At 51.9% G+C, this 21,404-nt stretch overlaps 1 protein-coding gene across 2 annotated transcripts in view; it reads right to left on the bottom strand.

The window, feature by feature from the left end:
• The window catches only part of XKR6 (XK related 6), a 210,490-nt gene extending 194,955 nt beyond the window's left edge, over positions 1-15,535 (bottom strand). Inside the window, exon 1 of one of the 2 annotated variants that reach the window (XR_014268964.1) lies at positions 14,755-14,798. Coding sequence is in view for 1 of the 2 variants with exons in the window: in XM_082480886.1 (XP_082337012.1) it covers positions 14,755-15,506 (752 nt within the window). In the remaining variant the exon portion in view is untranslated. Of the gene's footprint in view, positions 1-14,754 lie in introns of both variants that reach the window. The other variant, XM_082480886.1, reaches the window with a different exon arrangement.
• Positions 15,536-21,404: the final 5,869 nt, after the last annotated feature.

Here is a 21,404-nt window from a genome sequence, read left to right as displayed (position 1 = left end):
GAGACTCTGATAGGTTGGATACACCTTCAGCAGCTGGGGAAACAAAACCCACGTATTCTCATAAGAAAATAAAAATTAACCCTAAGTAAGGGGAATAATTTTCCTTCCAAAGTTGTTGCATCCTTCTGGGCTCCTTCTTGCACATTAGGACACTGCAGCCTCTGCAGCTCAACCACTATGAGACCATCCCTAGAGCAATTTTGGCCAGGACCTACCAGCCTTCACCCCGGCAGATCTTCAGCACTGCTCAGGAGTCGGCACGGCCCAGAAACCACTCCCAGGAAGCAGCCTGTGGGCAGCCATCCTCTCCTGAAAACCAAGTCGGCTTAACACAACAGAAATGGCCACGCCGTGCCAGCCCATCTCAGGGCCAGCGGACAAATCCTGCCACTACTTAGCTCGCAAGAAGAGATGTGGCCATTGAAAGCGAGTTCCCAGCAGGCAAGACGAAGAGGGATACACGCTTGATCCAGGCATGTAGTAGGATTTTGTGAGTCTTTTATTCAAGGAAGAAACTCGAAGCAGAGGAAAGCAATAAGGTGGACCCACGGAGGGGTTCCTGTATCATCCAAAAGCAGGCTGCGTCAGCTTTGGGGCTGGAGCCTTTCCCAGCGTTGGTGGTGCGAAGCATTTGCGTCAATGCGTGACAACGGACCAGGACTGACAAGGACTAAGGCAAGATTAAGCATTCAGGAGAAAAGTTTGTCCTTCATAAAAAAAAAAAAAGAAGGGCGCGAAAGTCTATTACGCTGCCTTTCGACACAGCCACGTGCCGAAGCGAAAGCCTCAACCTCCAGCTCCCGCGCCGGGTCTGACGCGCACGACTTGGCAAGGCGCCGCCGCAGCTTTCCCCGAAGAAACCGTTTCTTCCCCAGCCCAGTCGTAACAAACGCTGGGAAACAAAGCATAAAAGCAACTTCTTCGCTATATCGTGGAGTGATCGTGATGGCGTAACAGCTTGTAGATGGTGACTTCACACCCTGACGTGAGTTCGCATCTTCCCTGGGAGAGGACTCCTGGTCGTGTCTGCCGCGAGGGAGGAACAGATGCATTTCTGCAGTCGGTGCTTCGAGAGTCATCAGTGCACACTGTTCCAAATTATTTCAACTCCTAATTAATATTCATAAACGAACCACAATACTGCGCCTTCAATCAGCCGTCACACACCACCCACGCTAGATGAAAGGACAACTACACGAGATAAGCAGTTTATTGGATCAAAAGTCCCCTTTAGAGGAGAAGACAGCTATTGCAACAGCGTAAAACTGATAGCATCCCATCACGGGTGCATGCGTGGAGGACGTATCAGCAAATCTCCCTCTTTAAACCAGAGACTCAGCACTGAGAATGCACAACGTAATTATTATGTTAATTTATCTGCATTTTTCTGCCTGCTTGAGGCTTGAGCCGGAGGTAGGAACTTAGGTTTGAAAAGCTGGCATTTTGTGTCACCAAAAATGGCTACTTCAAAAACCCCAATCGACACCCAATTACACCATCAGCGATTCAAGTTTAATTCCCTATCCCTATTGTCACCATCACCGCCTCATCAGTCTCAAACGGTTTTAGGCGAGGACCCTGCCCTTCAGCTTTTGCTTTTACCTGCCATTTACATCTTGCTCAAGCAAGATCCAGAAGGCGCTTTTTCCCCATCTTCCTTCCCAAACTCAGCTTCGGTGGCAGAAACCAAGGATCTCATCCGCCTGCGCAGAATGTGCCTGGGGATGAAAGACTGACTGTAGCAGTCAAGCACAAGCCCTGCGTGGACAATAAATTAATTAAAAAGACACCTGACAATATCCCGTCAAGCCCACGGACAGTGCCGAAAAGCATTTAATCCGTTAACGCTGCATTCCCCTCTCCACCAGATGGGAAACTAGTATTTCCCAGTGATAATGGCAAGACGGTTAAAACGAGCAGAGAAATGTTTATGGCCCATCGCTTTCCAGAGCCGTTCCGCTCCCCAGCCACGAGGGACTGAAACGGTCTGCCCAAGAAAAAGCGTATTTACACCCATTGCCAGAAAGGGAAAGTATAAATATTTCCAAAGCTTTATGAAGGCTAGTACTTACAGTCACGCTTTGAAAGGGAAAGAATAAAGCAAAATATTCAATTAGAAAAAATTACTATAATTGCAGGTTCTATTTTATCCCTCCATTAAAGCAATAAAGTGCCTTGAAATATTGCTGAGCTGGGATACAGAGCTTAGCGCTACTTAACATTTTAATATACGTCCAGGGGGGCTAATTTAATTCAGATCTGCATGAGGGTCTTCTCTCCCCCCCCTCCCCCATCCCTTAGTCCCTCCCCCTCCCCTGCTTAAAATATGGCTCGATATAAGTTCATCTTTCTCCCCCACGCCAAGGGATGTATACGCCGAGCTGAGGCTGGACATAAATCCTGACACATGCCAGCGTGACTCCAAAACCAAAGAGGACATCGAGCACGTCCACACATAGCTCCATACCTACAGGTGCCCAGTTGAAAGTGGGTTTGCCTGCACCTGAAAGGTCTGACATCTGGATTATTATTCTTTTATTGGATGAAAACGTCCGATTTCTGCCCCCCAAACACCAAACAAAATCCTCTCAGAAATGTAAAATCACACCATTTTGCTCTAACAGGACATTAAACCCACGGGAAGGGATTTGCTATCAAAAGACACCAAGCAAGCGACCGCCGAGGGTGAGGAAGGGGGCTCTTACCCCCAGCCTTGGCTCTCACCACGCTTTCTCCACACCGCAACGCTTTAAGCCGCGGGTTTCTGAATATAACCTCGTTCCTCCCTGCGACAGCAGATAAGTGAATCTTATTTTAGGGAGCCCTTCATCCTTTTAATTAAACAAATTAATATCACTTCTCCGTATCTCATAGCCTCTATTATCTTTTGTGAACTCCTACAATTCTGTTGTAAAGATATATTGAAAAAGTGCTAATTGAGATAATCTCTGGAATTCAAGAGTTGGTATATTTTTAGCCATGTTTTAAAACTATTTTCCCTTTGTTTCTGGAATGCCTCCCATCCTTCCTCCCATGCCAGACTGTTTACATTATTTAAATGCCTTCTGCTTATACCACTCTTTACAATTTTTACTTCAACAACATCGGCCTCCGTTGCTCTTTTTTCCCTCACTTAGACATAACTGGGATGAATTCCAATCCCAAACTCAAAACCACTCCCGGTGCTTTACTGCTGTCTTCTGTGTTTGGTACATCAGGCAACGTGTTACTGCCAGTCCTATCATCCAGGACCGTCTGTGTGGGGGAACCAAGCACGAAGAGTTAAACCGTTCTTCTTTTACAACAGAAACTGCGAAAGGCGATTTTCCCAGACACTGGAAATCTCTGCAAACTCGCAGGGATACTTGTCATCCCCCTGCTTCCACAGACAAGCCTGAGCCACACCACTGACAGGACGGAGAAACCCATCACTCCTTTATTTTTGGAGAGAGCTGTGAAGTCCAGTGCCTGTCGTGCAAGCAGAAGCGCGGCCCAGCACCACCGCCCCACTGCTGCCCTATAGAAAACCCCATGGAGTGAGACCGGTGAGCTGAAGGAGGATCCGGCAGCCGGACAGGCTTCTCTGTCACTTGGGTTTGATCTGCTTTTTCCGCAGGTTTAATTAGAAAGGTGATAAAGGCAGCTCCAGGTGCCAGAGCCTTTTGCACTGAGGCTCCTGAAGAGTTTTTAATAAGACTTCTGCCAAATCGGTGGGGGTTTTACAGCAATTTTTTTCCCGCATCAAGATGACCTGCAAAGGTAGAAAGGGTGATATAGCACAACAGCCTATTGAGTTTTTCCAGCGTGAGTGCAGACCTCTGAAGTGTTAATTTAAGCCTGTTCACAACAGGTTTGTTTTTCTTAGTCCCCGTTCACAGACCTTGTACGGCAGGGCACTAAGGCAGCATTTATGATGCACTCCGGGCTTAGCCCTATTTCCCATGGGGTTTTGGGACAAGCGAGAACACGGCTATTCCTTCAGCCCATCCTGCACAAAAGGGAATACAATACACAGGTATTTACTTGGGATGCAAAAATCCTCAAAAGCCTCTGAAGCAGGTAAACCAAATCATCGTAACGTGCAACCGCGCAGGCAGAGCAGAGCAGAGCAGAGGAAGAGGAGAGGTCTGCGTGATAAAGGGTCTGGGTTTGAATAGAGGAGGTTCCAGCAAAGCTGCCAATTCTGCAAAAGATCTTCGGTGCAGCTGAAGTCACTTAAGGACAGACTGTGAATATTTCATAGGTGAACCTGAGCTCTCACAGATTTCAGAAGAAAGGAGACGTGAGGAGAAGCACAGTCTTCAGGTCCCATTATGGTTTTGGGGACACATTTAAGATTGCCTTTCGCTCTATATTTTGTCTCTTGGCTAAGATCCGATTTTGCTGTAACAGGGCTGCTGGTTCAGTGAGGGTTTTGAGACGCCCATGGAAGGAATAACACACCCATTTATACTGAAATAACAAAAGCAGACACAGACACATAGCCCACCTATCCAAGCATGTGCACACTTCAAATGGAATACTCAGTCCATGGGTCAGATTTGTCCAAGGGTGGACAACCAGCAACTCCCAAGATTCCTCCTGAGCAACGTAAACGTGGCTCCTATGCCACAGCAGTTACATAAAACCAAACGTAGGCTGAAACTGGAATATAGGGTGGTGGGCAATACAAATTCCCAGAGTGGCAGGGGGAGCTGCAAAAACAATAAAATAAAAATCCATCCACGGGGAGCTGCAGTGGACTGGCGCCATCTGCCCTGGGACACAGCCAAATGCTCAGTCCCACAACCCAAGAGAATTTTGCAGCATCCTTGACACTAGAGGCACCACTGCTCCCCAAGGATGCGGGATGTGCCTGTTGATCGGCCTGCAAAGGTCACTCTGTTTTGCTCCACAGGGTTAGAAAAGCAAGCTGTGCCTCCCACTACCAGCCTGCCACCAGGTTTGAGGGTTTTCTAGAGATCTGTCTCCCCAGGAGAATTCTTTCCCCATTTTTCCATAGAGGAGGGATGCCATCCAGAGGGACCTGGACAGGCTGCAGAGGTGGGCCCAAGCCAACCTCATGCAGTTCAACAAGGCCAAGTGCAAGGTCCTACAGCCGGGTCAGGGCAATCCCAAGCACAAATCCAGGCTGGGTGGGGAATGGCTGGAGAGTAGCCCTGAGGAGAAGGACCTGGGGTTGCTGATTGGCGAGAAGCTCAACATGAGCCAGCAGTGTGCGATCACAGCCCAGAAGGCCAACCGCATCCTGGGCTGCATCAGAAGAAGTGTGGCCAGCAGGTCAAGGGAGGGGATTCTGCCCCTCTACTCCACTCTTGGGAGACCCCACCTGGAGTACTGCATCCAGCTCTGGAGTCCCCAGCATAAGAAGGACAAGGACCTGCTGGAATGTGTCCAGAGGAGAGCCACGAGGATGATGCAAGGGCTGGAGCACCTCTCCTGTGAGGAGAGGCTGAGAGAGTTGGGGCTGTTCAGCCTGGAGAAGAGAAGGCTCCAGGGAGATCTTCTTGCGGCCTTCCACTACCTAAAGGGGGCCTACAGGAGAGCTGGGGACGGACTTTTTACTGGGGCATGTAGCGACAGGACAAGGGGGAATGGCTTTAAACTGGAAGAGGGCAGGTTCAGATTGAACATTAGGAAGAAGTTTTTCACTTTGAGGTTGGTAAGGCATTGGAACAGGTTGCCCAGAGAGGTTGTTGAGGCCCCATCCCTGGAGGTGTTCAAGGACGTGTTGGACGTGGCCTTGGGCAACCTGGTCTAGTGGGAGGTGTCCCTGCCTATGGCAGGGGGGTGGAATTGGATGATCTTCAAGGTCCTTTCCAACCCAAACCATTCTATGATTCTATGATTTTCTCTGGATCCAGTTTGGAAAAGCATTTCAGGGCCCTAAAGCAGTCATAGCAGACTAGGGTACCAGTCTGAATCCCAGCACATCGGAAGATAGGTCCATGAAGTAACAATATCTGGCATGTGTTCTTTGCTTACACCTTTAATTACAATTTAATTTTATCTCTAGCTATCTCTCTTTGAGGGTAGGATGGCTCTACAGAGGGATCTGGACAGGCTGGATCAATGGTCCGAGGCCAATGGTGTGAGGTTCACCAAGGCCAAGTGCTGGGTCCTGCACTTGGGTCACAACAACTCCGTGGATGCTACAGGCTTGGGGAACAGTGGCTGGAAAGCTGCCTGGTGGAGAAGGACCTGGCGGTGTTAGTCGACAGCTGGCTGAATATGAGCCAGCAGTGTGCCCAGGTGGCCAAGAAGGCCAATGGCATCCTGGCCTGTATCAGGAACGGTGTGGCCAGCAGGACTGGGGCAGTGATTGTCCCCCTGTACTCGGCACTGGTGAGGCTGCACCTTGAGTGCTGTGTTCAGTTTTGGGCCCCTCACAATAAGAAAGACATTGAGGTGCTGGAGCATGTCCAGAGAAGAGCAACAGAGCTGGTGAGGGGTCTGGAGCACAAGTCTTATGAGGAGCGGCTGAGGGACCTGGGGGTGTTCAGCCTGGAGAAAAGGAGGCTCAGGGGAGACATTATTGCTCTCTACAGCTCCCTGAAAGGAGGGTGTACAGAGGTGGGGGTCAGCCTCTTCTTCCAAGTAACAAGTGATAGGACAAGAGGAAACATCCCCAAGTTACGCCAGGGGAGGTTTAGATTGGATATTAGGAAAAAGTTCTTCACCAAAAGGGTTGTTAAGCATTGGCACAGGCTGCCCAGGGACATGGTATAGGGGCCATCCCTGGAGGTATTTAAGAGACAGGGAGACATGGTGCTGACGGACATGGTTAGTGGTGGTTTTGGCAGTGTTAGGTTGATGGTTGGACTTGATGATCTTCAAGGTCCCTTCCAACCTAGACAATTCTATTATTCTATAGCCAAGCATTACTCTGATTCACAGTTCCTCCTGCCTAAAAGCTTTCAGGCATTAAAACACTGGCTTATACCACCACTGATTTTCATGACAGTGAGGTGCTAAAAATCAAGTCAGGATTCAAGGGAAATAAAGCAAAATGAAAGTACAGGCAGAAGTTCAGTGAGGGATCCAGACTCCTCCATAGACTCACCTTCATTCCCCAAGGAAAATTACACGTTTGACGTCCAATTTCTGTTCTTTGCAGTCTCAAGACAGCAAAAGCAGCTCTCCTCCAAAGAGATGCTTTATCACCATCAGTTCTACCTCCATCCTTTTCATTAAAGGAAATGCTCCCTGAATAACCTACATTTGTACTGAGAGGAGAACCACTGCAAGGAATAAAGCTAGCTCAATGCAGCTAAAAGCAAAATGGAAGTGTCTAGAAAGGTGGAAAATAGAGAGCTTATAATTTTACCATAAAGAAAAAAAAAAAAAAAAAAAGTGAGCCATCTTTCCTCCTTCCCTTGGCACCCTGCCTTCTCTCTGCCAATAAAGGCACTTTCAGGTTGCCACTGGCATTAGAGATAAAGCCACAGGGCACCTGGAAGAAAAGGCACGACTGTCTTTCCTAGAATTCAGTGTGAAGCCTGAGCAACTGAAAAGGGACGTTCTGGTCAAAGACCATGCAGGTAGCAGCATTTAGGAAAGCAGCCTGCAACCCAACTTCAAAGCAGCTGTCTTCCCTTATAGTCTTTGGACTCCAGGAGATGGTCTCTTGAAAACACCTAGCACCAGTGTCCTCACCTTGAAAGCCATGGAAACTTAATGCTTGTTTCCATAAGAACAAAGTCAGGTCACCAAAACATTTCTGCTTCCCCTTCCTCCTCCCCACATACCATGGTGGAGAGGTGACAAGCTGTTGTCACTGCAGGATAACCTTGCCCACAGGGCCCCTTCTGCCCGCATGGCTCTTCCTCAACAGCATCCCCGCGTCAAAGAGGAAACCAAACCCGTTTCTCCACCGGATCCCACTCAGTCACCTACTGAAAGCCATGTGTCTCTGCAGAAACATGGAATTGCATGGGAAGGCGAGTTCCCACCAGGTCAGGGCAGCACATTATTTCTCCCAAGAAAAGGTCTGCAGAAAACTCTGCCCTCCCAAGGCTGGCACAGCAGATCTGCTTCAACATCTGTGGTTTGACCCCCTCTAGTGGGTAGCACTCAACAAGACACGGAGCCTCACCACCACCCTGCAACCAATGGAGACCCTACTCAAGTGATAAAGCCTTTTTTCATTATGATGATGATGATTATTATTATTATTTTCACACACACACAACCTACTCATCTTGCACTTCAGATTCAATGTCTTTGGACCTCTACACCCGCAGCCCAGCACTTACAGAGATCATGTAGAAAACTCTTAGAAATGGGGGCAGAGCGGGTAAGGTTTTTGGAAGGGAGAACCACCTCACTAGGAAAAAAAAAAAGTCATACCCCAGACCTGATTTTGTAGGGAGAACATATTTATCATCTATCCCAGAATGTCTTCCCTCTGCCAACTTGTCAAAAGCTGACAAAACTCCATACTATAAAAGCAAGCTGTTAAAACTTGGCTAAAGGGAAAAACTTAGCTGCCAGACAAGCTAACCAGAAAAAGCTGCAAAAAAATATTCGAGTGTGCCAGGGCAGGCAGTAAATTTACAAAAAGGCTCTACAGAGCTGAACATCCCAAACCGAGACAACGATGCAGTATTAGGTCAGCAGCTTCTTGCTCATCTGTCATTTGACAAGCAGATGTCTCCTGCTTCAAGGGACTCTGGAAGATATCTTAAGAGATATAGCTGCCTGCATTTCTAAACTATTCGAAGTAGCATGTATCTAACTCACAGTTCATCCCAGACCAAAGTATTTTAGTAGAGCCTGAACCCACTCATCACGTAGTCATTAAATACCACATATTCCATTTAAACCCATTGATTCATCCCTCCACCTCCGGGCATGCCGAAAGACGAACAACTCATAGACTTGGTCTTTCCACTAATAAACAAGATGTCAAGTCTTCGCCTAAATTTTAGGAATTTTTCTTTTAATCACACACATACACAAAGTGGTTTTAATGTCAGAACAGTGACAAGAGTTGTTCTGGTTTGTTTGGTTGGGTTTTTTTACAGAATGTTTTTCTTCTAAATATGTATTCAAATCAGTTTTAAAAACAAAACCCACAAAGGTATTACATTCAAGTCACGAAACTTACTGCTACTGACAGTTTAACAGACACAGAGCGACTTCCAGCTGATCAGCATTCATTTTAGCTTAAACTCCACATACTGTTAATCCAATGGAATCCAATAATGTTTTCTTTAATAGCACACCAGAACGCAAAGGATCAAACTTTAAACCTTGTACTCCAGGACAGCAATCATGACCCACTAACCCACTTACAACAGAGGTTAAAGAAAGGTACATCAGACGCAGAAGTTACACTCTTAATTGTCATTAATACAAGTATCCAAGATACAAAAACTTCCAAGTCTAAACTACGTCTCCTGAATTTATACAGCTGAATGGCTTCAGCGAAAGCAACAGCCCTGGCAAGTTCCGACGACCGACCTGCCTTCAGCCTATTTCCAGCAAAACCACAGCGCTGCAACCTCCCTCCTCAATGAAGAGCCCTTCTGCAGCTTGCAGTGCAGCAGCTCAATAGCCAACGTAATGTGCCCCGATCGGCATCCTTTCCTTTTCGGACAGCCTGGCTGAATTGTCCTAGTCTTCAAAGGTAATCTAGGAGATTTGAGATGAAAGATGAAAATTGCAGATTTATAAAGGTAAAAACCCCAGGACCTGAGCTTTATCAGTGGGAATGCCATTTGAGATCATACTACTTCGAGCAAGAATCAAATATATATATACCTATATAAGTATACACACACGTTTTTATAATGTATAAATACACTTTCTTTCCAGCAGCCACTACAGGCAGGCAGTATTAACACAGCCTAAGGTTGTTATCTGAGCAAAAAATAACCACAAAAAAATCAGGAATATGATTAAGCCCCACCACCACCACCACTTGCACTGCCTCCCCCCAGCGCTCCTGCCTGCTCACGATTCACTCTCCGAATAGGACAACAGAGGACATGAACAGAAGACAAAGCCCCCACCCAGACTGCTCTAAAACAAGCTGCTTCTCCCCCAACCCTGACAAAATGAAGAGACAGTCTTGCTAAAATAAGAAGAGCCCAATGTATGTTTATATTTATTCATCATCTTACTGGCGAGCCTTCCCAACATTTAGGAAAAGAAGTCCCTAGAGGAATTGTGTTATCCCCCAAATCAAAACCCGGTTTACCGAGAAGCAAAAGCCCTTGGCAATTCAGGAAGAGGATTTCTGTACAACTCTAATCTGCCCCCTCTATTCTCTACGACTTCGCTTCCAGCTGCTGAGCAACAGCCACAACAGCCTCCACACAACGTACAACCCCGATTACGCTACATGCAGCCGCAGCGCGTATCCGTGATTATGCAGGGAAGCGGGCTCAGTGCATCACGCACTGAACTTACATCGTCCTAGGGTCTTCCTCCTCCGTCCCCGCCTATAAACTTCTTACCAGCGCGACGTGATTTAGCTGCAGGCAAACACCGCTAAACCAGCGCTTTCCAGTATTAGTCCCATCACCACATTCAAGATTAATTTTAATGGCGTTTGCGATAGCTATAGTGGGAATGCAAAAAGACACCCTGGTGGAGGCTAGCCCACAGATCCCACGAAGTTAATTCTTGCTCCGGTCAGATACCGGGAGGCAACTCCATGCCGGCCACGCTGTTCAAGCGTGCCTTAAAAAGCAGGAGCCGCGTGTTAGTGGGATTAGGGATCAACAGGAGAGAAAGCTCCCTTATTTCACCTAACGAGATCCGGTCTGCAGAGCATCCTTTTCAATCCCTTTCAGCAGTCCCAGCCCCGCACAACCTCAGTAGCAAAGGTTTTTCCTCTGCATTCACAAAGTCTGGGCAACTTGCGCCTTGCTTCTTCATATCACCAAAAGAATTAAAAATAAATCACCCCTCCACGTGTACCCCCTTTGTCTCTGCCGGCATGGCTTCGGTGTCCCCCTCCCCACCTTGTTCGCTCAAGTGTGCCATGGCAGGGGGTGCTTTCTGCAAACGCCGGCTTTCACCGCGGCTAACACACAATTATTTCTTTTTGCCTGGCTCCGAGAGAGGAAAAATCCAACTCGCCAGAGGAGCATCTGCATCGAGAACTGCTTTCGCTGGTGGGATCAGTGCTGGGGAGTACCAGGGGAAGCAGGAGAAAGGGTCGTGCACCAATTCATCGCATGCATCACCTGCAGACATCCCCCCCTCCCACCACCCCCCGGGCCCAAACCAAAAATTAAAATAAACAGAATAAACCCCTGAGCAGAAGTTGAGAACAAACGTGTTTTGAATGCTACATAAATGACATTGAAGATGCAGAAGAAATATGTATTCGCTGTTGCGCTGCCCGATTTCATGGGCTGATTTCCTAGGTACACATTTCACACGCTCTTCCCACGCAGATCCCCTCCCCTCCACCCCCTCGGCTTCTTTAAAAAAAATAAAAAATTAAAAAAAAAAAAATCAAAATCTTTGATGTGTATATCCATTTTATCTGGAGAGAGCGGTGTCCTCAGAAGAGGTGTCAAGGCCCTCCCCTGCCTCCACCCACGCAGCCCTCTGCCAGGCTCAACCATGCTGTCTCCATCTTAACTCCAGCCACTTCTTCATTAGGCAGCAGAATTAACCCCTTCCAGCCGAAAAAAAAAAAGGACCTCCCAATCCAGCATCACTTTCTGCTTTCCCCTTCATCTTTTTTTTCTCATCCATACTCCAGTCAAAAATTCCTAAAATCCACCAGCGAGGGTTTTTTTGCCCCATTCACTCATCTGGGAAACAGCAACGCAGGGAATATTAACCCTTCCAGTGAGCCCCTCCAGGGCTTCCCACTGCTTCACCAAGACATCCCACCTTCTCTCCCCTTAAAAATAATCAGCTTTTTCTCCCCAAGGATTATTTGCAAATCTACAAAACCCCAACCAACCCCATCTGTAGCCTCTTCCCTATAGTCTAACACACCCGTGTGGCAGAGGGGTGCACCCACCACCCCGTGACACAACCCGGAGACTTTCCACCACCCTCCACCACCCGCACCTCACACCCCTTCCATCTTAGTAACCCGCGTCCCATCTCGGAGGACTCTGGGCCACGTCGGGTCTTTACAGTTGTCCTTACAACACCCCTTTCGGTAAGACCGACATCTCCGTGGAAGTGTTTGCATCTACAGGCTTTCATCCTGGAGAATCCCTCACTGCCTCCTCCCACATCTCTTTTTGGGGAGGATAACGCAATTTTCAGCTCACTCCGAAGGACAGGGTTTTTTTATTCCCCGACCTTCCTCCGACCACCGTCTCCTCCACCCCAGGACCACTCCTGCCTGAGGGGGGAACAGTCCCTGTCCCTGACCTTCAGTCTCACACCGGTAACCCCAATGCCATCCCCACTCCCCGGAGGAGAAGGTTTCTTCTTTCGCCAAAGCCACAGCCCAGGCATCACGCTGCGTTTTTTCACTCCCACAACCTGCTCCTTCGGTGCTGGGGGGGGGTGTCAGCGAGCGGGGGGGGGGGAGGGGGGCTCCCCCTCCACTGGGTGGGGAGAGGCTCTCAGGGACGGATGTGACCCGCACCCTCTCGTCATCTACGGGGGGTTTGATCCACGCCAGGAGGACACTGACCCTCTGGACACAGCACATCCCAGCGCTCAGCAGCCGGGGGTCCGCTGTCTTCTCCCCCTCTCTGAAGCAGTCCCCCATTTTCTGGGGGGCCTTTCCCTCACCACCACCCCCCCCTCCGGAAGGGAAGCGTTGGGGAGAGCCCTCCCCAAGGGCCACAGGACCTCCCTCTGCAGCGCTGCCGGTGCGAGGGTCACCCCCAGCCCCAGCCATGCCTCTACACTGTCACCCGTGGGGAGTTTCCCCCCCTACCAGCTCCTATTGGGAAGAGTAGCTCCATCGCCCCCTCCCCATCCTGCCCCATGCCTGTGGGGCAACAAGAGCCCAACCCCACAGAGCTAGAATCCCTTCCACCCCCCCATGCTTATGGGGGGCACTGACCGTGTCCCCTCCAGGCCAGGAGGTGACAGCAGCCCCCACTGCCCTCTCCCCAGCCCCACACACTCATTTGGGGGGCATCTCTCCTCCCTTCAGGGCTCTCCTCAGTGAAGCAGGGGTCACCCCAAATCTCCCCATGGGGGGCACCAACCCACATCCTGCTTAGACCAACGAACCCCACTCCTCCCACCTCAGCACCACAGACACTTTTTGGGGGGAACTTCTCAACCCCTTGGACGTCCCCTCAGCACAAGGGGGGGCCTTACACCTCATTCACACAGGGGAGCACTGACCCACATCCATCACAGACCGTGAGGTGGCAAAGAACCCCATGTCTCCCACCTCAGCCCCCCAGGCTCATTTTGTGGGAATCTCTCCTCCCTTTGGGCCTCTCCTTGCCCAAAGTGGGAGTATCCCCCAAATCTCCTCTCCTACTCCATGTGGGGACACCACACTGACCACAACCACCTCCGACCATGAGGTGACACTGACTCACAGGCATCTCAGACCACGAGCTGACAGCGACCCCCATCTGCCCCACCTCAGCCAGAGGACAGTAACCCACCTCCGCCTCAAAACATGAGATGACACTGACCCACGTTCACCTCAGACCATGAGGTGATGCTGACCCATATCCACCTCAAACCATGAGGTAACAGTGATGTCCATCCACCCCACCTCCACCTCAAACTATGAGGTGACACTGACCCACGTCCACCTCAGACCATGAAGTGACACTGCCCCCGTTGGCCTCACCTCAGCCAGGAGATAGTGATCCACCTCAGACCATGAGGTGACAGAGACTCCTATCCACCCCATGTCAGCCAGAAGACAGTGACCCACCTCAACCTCAAACCATGAGATGACACTGACCCATGTCCACCTCAGACCACGAGGTGACAGCAATGCCCACCTGCCCCACCACAGCTAGGTGACAAGGACCCACCTCAGACCACGAGATGACACTGACCCATGTCTACCTCAGACCATGAGGTGACACTGAGCCCCATTGGCCCCACCTCAGCCAGGGGACAGCGACCCATCTCAAACCATGAGGTTACAGCGACCCACGTCCACCTTGGACCACGAGGTGACACTGACCCACGTTTACATCAGACCATGAGCTGTCAGCGACCCCGTCCACCCCATCTCAGCCAGGGGATACGGAACCCCCTCAAACCATGAGGTGACACTGACCCACGTCCACCTCAGACCATGAGCTGACAATGACCCCCATCCACCCCACCTCAGCCAGGGGACACTGACTCCCCTCAAACCATGAGGTGACACTGACCCACGTCCACCTCACCTCGGCCGGGGGACACTGACTCCCCTCAAACCATGAGGTGACACTGACCCACGTCCACCTCACCTCGGCCAGGGGACACTGACTCCCCTCAAACCATGAGGTGACACTGACCCACGTCCACCTCACCTCAGCCAGGGGACACTGAACCCCCTCAAACCATGAGGTCCACCTTGGACCATGAGGTGACACTGACCCACGTCCACCTCAGACCACACGAGCTGACAGCGACCCCCACCCTCCCCACTTCATCCAGGGGACACTGCCCCCCCCCAAAGCATGAGGCAGCAACGCCCGCCCGCCCCACCTCAGCCAGGGGACGGCGACCCACCGCCATGTCGGGCACCGCGCTGACGGCCACCCCCGCTCCCCCACCCTGTCCGTGGAGAGGACACACACACACACACACACACACGACGGTGGGACGGGGACACCCGGCCTCCCCCCTTACCTCCAGACCTGCCCCATCTGCAGCAGGTGGATGACGGACTGCCAGACCCAGACGGAGATCCTGCAGAGGCGCTGCGCCCCGGGGGTGACGGTGCCGCCGGCTCCTCCTACCCCGCCGGCGGGTCCCCCCCGCCGGCCGGCGGCCCCCATCATGGGCGGCCCGCGGCTGCTGAGGCCCTGCACGGCTCCCAGCCCGCCGCCCGTGTAGTCCTGCACGAACCACCGAAAGCTGAGGATCTGCACCAGCACCGAGGGCAGCAGCACGAAGGCCAGCGTCAGGCCGCACCAGACGTAGTCCCGCCGGCCGTAGTGGTGCAGCGCCAGCCACAGGTCCGTGCCCACGTCCCCCACCAGCACCAGCAGCGCCAGCACGATCCACAGGCAGTCCAGCCACGGCCGCTCGCCCGCTTCGCCGCCCTCCGGCGCCCGCGGCGGCCCCTCGGCGGCGGGGCGCGGGGCCAGCGGCTCGGCGGCGGCGGCGGCGGGCGCCCGCCCGAAGAGGCTCCGCAGGCAGGCGCTCCGGCAGCCCCAGTAGCACGACGACGTGTTGCAGCAGTGGCAGATGTGCAAGGAGCTGCTGCCGCCCGGCTCCTCCGCGCCCTCGGCCGCCGCTGCCCCGACGCCGCCGCCGCAGACGCCCGCCGCCGCCGCCGCCGCCGCCGCTTCGTCCAGGTTGTGCAGCTGGGCGAAGCCCACCCCGCCGCCGCCGCCGCCGCCGCCACCACCGCCGCCGCCATCCGACTTGGCCGCCATCTTGCTGCCGCCGCCGCCGCCGCCGCGTCTCCGGCCCCTTCGCCGGGCGCGCTCGCTCGCTCTGGCCCCCCCCCCCGTCCCCGCTCTCCCGGCACCCCCCCCACCCGCCGCCCGCCCGCCTGCCCGCCCGCCGCTTCCGGGGGCGGCGCTTCCGCGCCCGCGCAGGACGGCCCGGGCCGCCTAGCGACCGAGCGGGGCAGCGCCGCGGACGGGCGGGCCGGCGCCGGACGGGCCGCAGGCGGGGAGCCAACCCCCACCGGCACGGCCCGGCCCGGCCCCCGCGCTCCGTGCTGCTCTCTGCCGGCGCACCGGCACCCAGCGCTGCCCCCTTCCCGGGGCACCGGCAGCCGGCGGTGTCCCCTGTCCTGTCCCCACTGCACCGGCACCCAGCGCTGCCCTCTGCCCCGTTCCCATTGCACCAGTTCCCATTGCACCAGTTCCCATTGCACCGGCACCCAGCGCTGCCCTCTGCCCAGTTCCCATCGCACCAGTTCCCATCACACCAGTTCCCATTGCACCGGCACCCAGCGCTGCCCACTACCCAGTTCCCATTGCACCAGTTCCCATCACACCAGTTCCCATTGCACCGGCACCCAGCGCTGCCCTCTGCCCCGTTCCCATTGCACCAGTTCCCATCGCACCAGTTCCCATTGCACCGGCACCCAGCGCTGCCCTCTGCCCAGTTCCCATCGCACCAGTTCCCACTGCACTGGCAATGCCCAGCGCTGCCCTCTGCCCAGTTCCCATCGCACCAGTTCCCATTGCACTGGCAATGCCCAGCGCTGCCCTCTGCCCCGTTCCCATTGCACCAGTTCCCACTGCACCGGCACCCAGCACTGCCCACTGCCCAGTTCCCATCGCACCAGTTCCCATTGCACTGGCAATGCCCAGCGCTGCCCTCTGCCCAGTTCCCATCGCACCAGTTCCCATTGCACTGGCAATGCCCAGTGCTGTCCTCTGCCCAGTTCCCATCGCACCAGTTCCCGTTGCACCGGCACCCAGCACTGCCCACTGCCCAGTTCCCAATTCACCAGTTCCCATTGCACTAGCACCCAGCACTGACTTCTGCCCAGTTCCCAATTCACCAGCACCCAGTACTGCCCACTGCCCTGTCCCCATTGCACTGGCACCCAGCGCTGCCCATTGCACCTTTCCCATTGCACCAGTTCCCATTGTACCAGCACCCAGCACTGCCCGTTGCCCCTTTCCCTTTGCACCAGTTCCTATTGCACCGGCACCCAGTACTGCTCTCTGCCCAGTTCCCACTGCACCAGTTCCCATTGCACTGGCAACCATCATTGCCCACTGTCCCATCCCCATTGCACCAGTTCCCATTGCACTGGTACCCAGCACTGCCCACTGCCCAGGTCCCATCCCACCAGTTCCCATCCCACCAGCAACCACTGCTGCCTTCTACTTCATCCCCACTGCCCTGTCCCCATTGCACCAGTTCCCATTACACCAGTTCCCATTGCACCAGTTCCCATTGCACTGGCACCCAGCACTGCCCACTGCCCAGTTCCCATCGCACCAGCACCCACTGCTGCCTTCTGCTCCATCCCCATTGCACCAGTTCCCGTTCCACCAGCACCCAGCACTGCCCTTGGTCCCTCTCCCGCTGCCCCATCCCTATCGCACCAGCACCCACTGCTCTCCTCCCCGTCCCCGCTGTGTTGGCACCTGCATTGTGCTTCTCCCCCCAGCACCGTGTGCTGACACCAGCATCCCCCAGACCATCCTCCACCGGGGCCCCTTGTGCTGACCCCATCCCGCTCCCAAATCTGCTCCCCAGACCAGTGTCTTGGCCCTCAAATCCCTGTCCTGCAGTGCAACCTCCCTATCCCTGTGCCCTGCTCGCCTTCAAATCCCAGGGCCACCCCTCTGCCACCCAGGTTGTCCTCAGCCCACCCCAAACCAGACTGCCTCCCCCCTTCCCACCTCCAGCAGCTCCCCAGGACCTGCCAGCCCCAGTCCCTCCTCTGGGTTTCTCTTCGCCTTTTCCCTCCCTCTCGCCATGCTGGGGAAGGGGTCTCCTGTCCCACCCCCATCCCATAGGTTCCCCATCGCATAGCTGCCATCTCCAAGCACACCTCAGCACCCCAACCTCCCATGGCCTCAGTGACCTCCCAAATCCCCCACCTCAGTGTCCTCCTGTCCCTCTCCTTCTAAACACAAGGATCCCTCATCCTCTGTCCTCTTCTGTACTTGTCCCTTCCTCTCCTGCTTTGGGGGACCCTGCTAAACCCCCCCTCTTCTTACAGGGTCAGGCAAACCCACCAGCTCCTCTCCACGGCCCCAGCTCCATGCTGGACCAGCCAAGGAAGCGGCTTCCAGCTCCAGTTGTGGGATCTTCCTGGGGCTGAGCTACACCCCAAGCAGGTGTTTCACCAAAAGAGAAGCTGAGGAAGCCAAATTCAAGGTCTTTCCTCCCCCAGTTCCCTTTCTACTCATCCACATTTGTTCGTTCATCGTATCCATCTTTTCTGTGCTGTCTTGTGCTGTCCTCTGTAGGTTACAATCTCCCCTCTTTTCTGTTGTGTTTTTTTTTTTCTCCCCCATTGGATAAGCGTGCTCCTTCCAGATGCTCCTTCTCCAGCTCTTTTACTCTTCCCACGGGCTCTTGCTTCTGCCTCTGTCTGTGGGAATTTGAATCCTGCTCTTTCTCTTTTTTCTTTTCTTTTTTTCTTTTCTTCTTTTCTTTTTTTTTTTTTTTTTTTTTAATTATGGCAAAATAATCAAGGCTGATAGATTCAGGGCTCCAGAACTGGCTGCCGAAGTTGCTGCTTTGCAGCATCTAAATTTCAACAGGGAGGGGAAAAAAAAAAAAGAAAACAAGCAGGTAGAAAGGTGCGTAAGTGCGGCTAAAATGCTTTTTCCAGGGAGGGAAAATTAATTTAATCTTGAGAAGAGTGGGAGGACTTGCGTATATTAAATAAGTTGTCTGGGAAGCATCTATTCGGCCTCTCCGAGTGATGTCGGAGGAGTTCAAAAAGTTGTGCGAAGTCTGAGAGATGCCGCTGGTTTTGAACCGGTTGGATCCTCCCGTGGCAGAGAAACAGAAGAAAGGGAAGGGAAAGCAAAGCTTTGCGCATTGTCCGGATGAATGCACTCTGATGCGCACCCGTATGTGGCCAAATCAAAGTCATTTGTAGCGCGTGAAACTCCAGCACAAAGTTCTTCAAAAGGAGAAAACCGGTGTTATAGATATAATGGGATCGGAGAGGACGTGATCCCGCAGGTCCCCACGATGCTGAATTCAAATGTTGCGGATAGTCCCTTAATTTCTGCTGACTTAACCCGCAGCAAGAAACATGAATGTGGAAATAAATGAGATGAACGCCAGCCCTCAACTTGACCAAAATGAATTCATGTGCATAAGGCATGTACAATAATATATACATAACACAAAATCCCTCTCCCGTTTGACACACTAAAATCTAAGCAGTAAATATGGACGTTAATTCTCACAGCGCTAAGAAATAAGGACAGCGGGACCCGTGTTCTTGGGTGAGAGGCACCTGTATTGAGCTAAAACTTTTGTTTTGCAGAACGAGGGGATAAAAATGGAAGCATTCCTCATTTCTTCAAACTTTTCTATGTAGCAAATTTGCTACATATGATTTGGAAAAAAAAAAAAAACCAACCAAACAAACAGCACCAAAACAGCACAAAAGTAATAAAACTATTTGCTCTTATTATTTAAATAGAAGTGTAGGTGCACATTACATTTCATGAACCAATAAGGGGGCAGAAGAGTCATCTGTTTTGATACAAAAACAACCCAAACTTGTGCGATGAGACATACGGGTGGGAGAAAACAGCAGCTGAGGATTTTAGCGTTGGCACACGACATGAGAAAAGCAGCTGCTTGGGCGATATATGACACGATACAATACGCTGTTGAGACTGCCTCTGACTTTCTCGGCGTAGTTGTGGCCACCTGTGGCCAAGAAGGGTGAATTCAGGCCGGAATAGGTGCAGGGAAAAGCCAGGCGTTGATCAGAGGTCAGGACAGCCTGTCTTTCTACTGTGCACTGAAAGAATTTGGCTTGTTTGGTTTAGCAAAATGAGACTGGAGAGGGAATATGTTTTCTGCCTATAAATACATCCTGGAAAGTAAACGCAAGCGAAGGGAAAGGCGTTGTGACGCCGAAGGGCAGCCGCAGAAGAGTAAATGAGTAGGAACTGGCCATGAATATATTTAGTCTAGAAATCGGAAGATCCTTCCAGTAGGAGGAAGAGAGACTAAAAATAAAAAATAAAACAAAAGTAACTAGTTTTAACACACAGCTTCATAATTTTATAGAGGAAATTGCATGCCAATGTGAAACAATAAACAGTTGGGATGAAAGCCCCTGAAAGGTTTTCCAGCTCAGATCATCTCTCCTTGGAAAGATCTTGTCCATTTTGATGCATGGTACACTACGTTCCTTCCTGCATCAGGCGATGAGTCACGGCTACATGACTCTGTGGGTGGCCAAAAGTGATATCTCCACCGCTTACATCTTAATTCCTGATTATCCCATGATGTTCTCCGGCTCCCGCTCGCTCGCTCAGCACACAGCAGAGATGCAGCCATGTTCAAAGCACCCCACAAACCCCTCATTTCCCTGGTACCCGCAGCCACCCCTGCGGGGTCATAGAATCATAGAATGGTTTGGGTTGGAAGGGAACTTGAAGATCATCCAGTTCCAACCCCGCTGCCATGGGCAGAGACACCTCCCACCAGCCCAGGTTACTCCAAGCCCCGTCCAACCTGGTCTTGAACACCTCCAGGGATGGGGCAGCCACAGCTTCTCGGAGCAACCTGCGCCAGGGGCTCACCACCCTCAGAGTGAAACATTTCTTCCTAATATCTAATCTCAATCTACCTTCTTCCAGTTTGAAGCCATTCCACCTCATCCTATCACTATATGCCCTTGTAAAAAGTCCTTCTCCATCTCTTCTGTAGCCCCTTTTAGGTACTGGAAGGCCATTATGAGGTTTCCCTGGAGCCTTCTCTTCTCCAGGCTGAACAGCCTCAACTCTTTCAGCCTGGGGTCGCTCCAGCCAAGGACATGGGAAAGGTGCTTTGCCCCTTTGACCAACAAGACCGGCACTGCTGCTTTGCTGTGGCATTGGCCCTTACAGAGAGCTAGAAGAGTCATTACTCAGAGCCTGTTTCTTTTATTAGCCAACACGATGTATTTTTAAGGGTTTTTTGGAAGTTGTGAGTGTCAATCACACCCATGTTGATATCTCTCTCAACTCATATGTTTGAGAGGAGAAAGCTTTTCTCTGTGCTAAGCAGCAACCCACGCTTCCATCACGCCGGAGGCACTTGTGTCCGGAGGTCTGGGTAAACTCTGGGTGACCCTTAGATCTCCAAGTATTTATAAAACAAGTTTAGCAAGGCTTTTTCCTCGCGGCAGTCGGAGCTGACCCGTCTGTGCCTTGCATTTCATGTTTTTTCCGCTCTTCAGAAGCACCAGCAGGACAACAAGGAAGAGGTGGCATGTTTGGTACTCCAGGAGCACCCAGCAACCCACGGCACGGGCTCATCACCTTCTTGGACAGGTCAGTTAAAGGCTTTTCTCAGCCTGATCAATACACTAATTGAGCTGTGTGGTCTTCCATCTTCCAAGCATTTATTCAGATCAGGGGAACAAACACTATATATAGAGAAGCACGTAAGCCAGAATCAGAGCTGTGCAAATCTGGAACTACCTCTTTTAAATAACCGAGGGATGAGTGTTTGGTGGATGTGGAGTACTCTGCTACCAGCACAGATAATTACAGTTAATGGGGATTTACTTTAAGCAAAGTAGGTCAGAAAAATGACATCTTATTGTGTCATTAGTTTCCATCAATTACTTCCATGTTGTTTGCTCAGTTCCCAAGTCAAACGAGTGTGGGCTG

Source organism: Vanellus vanellus (assembly GCF_965231255.1).
Source record: "Vanellus vanellus genome assembly, chromosome: 3".
NCBI lineage: Eukaryota > Metazoa > Chordata > Aves > Charadriiformes > Charadriidae > Vanellus > Vanellus vanellus.
The sequence above is the reverse complement of the archived record's forward strand: the minus strand, read 5'-3'. Positions and strand labels throughout refer to the sequence as shown.